Here is a 2,833-nt window from a genome sequence, read left to right on the forward strand (position 1 = left end):
TTAAAAGGTAATACGAATCTTTCTGTGACTTTTTTGGAGGTACCTTCATATGTGTTATAAATATGAGAAGACCTGTGAAATGCTAGTGAATGAGAAAAAGCAACATACAAAACAATAAGCATAAAAAGCTCCCAATTAGTTAAATTATACATTTTTTTAATATTTAATTTTAGATAATATTTTGAACAAAAACACATAGACTAATGTGTCTGGAAGAACATACCAAGGCTACTAGGGTGTTTGGGTGGCAATGAAGACAAAATTTTTGCTTTCAAAGTCTGAAACTTTTTTTTTTTTTTTTTTTTGTCCTTTTTGAGACCGGCCGCACCGAGCTCAGCCAGTGAGCGCTGTGAGCGCACCGGTCATCCCTATATAGGATCCGAAACCGCGGCGGGAGCACTGCCGCGCTCCCAGCACCGCACTCTCCCGAGTGCGCCAAGGGCTTGGCCCCAACGTCTGAAATTTTTACATGTCGCATATATACTCATATGTTTGCAAGTTTTTAAACAAGTAGGTTACTTCATGAAGTTAGTGGAAAAATGGAATTAATAGATAATATGAATCCATGAACTGTTTGAAGACCCCTCATATTGTATAATCAGGCTTTTAAGTTACATAAGTTTATATCAGGTTATTTTCTTCAGCAGTGGGGAAAAATCACATGTGCAAACTTCGTTTCCTATGGTTTTTGTGATGTGCTAGGCATCGAAGGATGCCATCTAGGATGTCAACTAATCCTACGTTCAAGGTAACAAAAGGCTTAGCTTGTTTTTAACTCTTTTGTATTCAGATCCCGGCCTGTCATTAATATTCAGAAAACCATCACAGTAACTCCTAACAGAATTGACCTCCGCCAGAAGACATCGTGTGGGGCACCTAGTGGGATATGGTGAGAGTTCTCTGAGTTCATGGAATCCTCCTCAGTTTCCCACCTCTGCTTTATGAGGCCCCTGTTGCCCTGCAGAGCCCCAGGCAGGATTAAGGGGGGTGCTAGGCAAAGTGAAGAGGAATCTGTCAAGTGAATACATGACATTTACTCATCAGTGGGCAGTGGGGGGATTGGAGAGCTGGGGAACATGTTTTTTTCCACTGCAGTAATACATCTTTTAAGAAATATGTGTTTGATTTTATACAGCCTCAAGGTTAAAGCCTGTTTTGAATATACTGCCAAACCCGCTGTTTATAATCCTTCAGTATGTAAGTACCTAGCACATGTAAAAAAAAAATTTTTTTTCTTTCTACTATGTTGAAAGTTCTGCATAAATTACAGAAAAATAAAATTGCAATGGCCAAAATGGGTCCATACATTCTTGTTTAAAGAATTAAGTGTATCTGTGGTCTCCCCTTTAATCAAGAAGGCACCGTGAGGAGGAAAAACTCTCATTTTGGTCCCCGTTTGAATTTTCCAGAGCAGATGGTTTAGGACAGAATGTCTTGGAAAAGTACTTATTTGTTACCACAACCGTTTCCTCCATTTCTGTCTTTGAAAAGCAGTGTGGAAAATTGGTTCTGTGGTTGGGAGGCGGTGGGTGGTGGTCGAGGAAGGGCGACTGCAGGAGCCAAGTGTTGCACCGCATCAGTGCCCCGTTGTCCTCTCCTCACTTCCGGGCCCCTCCCAAAGAGTCCTTTAAGGCTGGAACACCCAAGCCATGTTCCCAAGTGCAGGCCCCGGGGGCTGTGTGGGCTGCCCATGGGAGGCCAGAGACATGGGCTCTGCTCCTGGTTTCTTTCAGCTTTGCTGCTGACCGAACCTACAGCACAGAGCAAATCCCTTTATGTTGGAGTTTTTATTGTCCCATCAGTTTAAAAAAAAAAAAAAAGCCTCTAACAGTAATTACTGCATGGGATTGTGGTGGAGATTAAATGAGAAAATGTGGTGAAAAGCAGTTTGTCATATATAAGATATTATTTTGCTTCCTTTCTTTGTAAACCAAAACAGGATCTTTGCCACACATTTTGACATAGCTATGACACTGTAACAGTAGTGACCATAGCTAAAGTCTTCCCTGGTGTGTTTCAGTAGCAGCCACACCTCTTCAGGTGTGAGCCTCCTGACCTGGCTCCAGAGTCAAGGCTAGGGGTGTGGGAATTTAAAGAAAATCTTTTCTCCAAAGAGAAAGTGGAAAGAATGAGGGAATTTGCATCCTGGTCAGGCCATGGGCTCAGCAGCTCATATGCTGGGATGGTGTGTGCACTATCATGGGACGCTCTGGGACGGGGTCATCCTGTCCTTTTGTGTTTGTCCGTCTTTGCTATGCCTTGATGTCATGAGTTCTCATAAGTTTTCTCCTTATAATCTAAAGTATGACTCTGTTCTCTTTATCAAAAAAGATGTTCCTTTTAATATTCCATAATTTAACCTAACTCAGATAACCTAATGTTCTTATTTGAAACAAAAAAATAACCACATTAGGGTCGAGGAAGTACAATGGTGACTCTTCACACAGATCATGACTGTTCTTAGCTGTACTTTTAATTCTTAGTTTTTTATGAAAATTTTTTGTAACACTAATGAATGTACCCAATAAGGTAAGGGAGTGAAGATAGTGACCCGTGATAAGATTCAATGGATTATGAAAGTAACAGTTTAAATAAACATACTGTGTTTTTTCAGACATATCAAACAAAGTTTGCCTTCAGCTGTTCCTCACTGAGCGATTAGCTGTCATCTTTCCAGATTTTAAGCTGTCCTCAAGTGGTTTCCTCATCTCCTCTTATGTTGGGCTGTCTCCTGCCAAATGGTCTCTCCAGTGGGACCTGCAGACCTTGCACGAAGCTTTCTTGGTGTGGATGTAGTAAGACTTTTTGCAGCCAGCATTTTGTTGAGTACAGA

General features: G+C 41.2%; 1 protein-coding gene across 1 annotated transcript in view; it reads left to right on the plus strand.

The window, feature by feature from the left end:
- LOC103600955 (integrin alpha-6) overlaps positions 1–2,833 on the plus strand; it is a 28,616-nt gene that overhangs the window by 17,626 nt on the left and 8,157 nt on the right. Inside the window, exons 9-10 of the mRNA XM_008585322.1 lie at positions 791–889; positions 1,136–1,197. Coding sequence (XP_008583544.1) covers positions 791–889; positions 1,136–1,197 — 161 coding nt within the window. The remainder of the gene's footprint in view (positions 1–790; positions 890–1,135; positions 1,198–2,833) is intronic.

Source organism: Galeopterus variegatus, unplaced genomic scaffold (genome assembly GCF_000696425.1).
Source record: "Galeopterus variegatus unplaced genomic scaffold, G_variegatus-3.0.2 Scaffold3516, whole genome shotgun sequence".
NCBI classification, from domain to species: domain Eukaryota; kingdom Metazoa; phylum Chordata; class Mammalia; order Dermoptera; family Cynocephalidae; genus Galeopterus; species Galeopterus variegatus.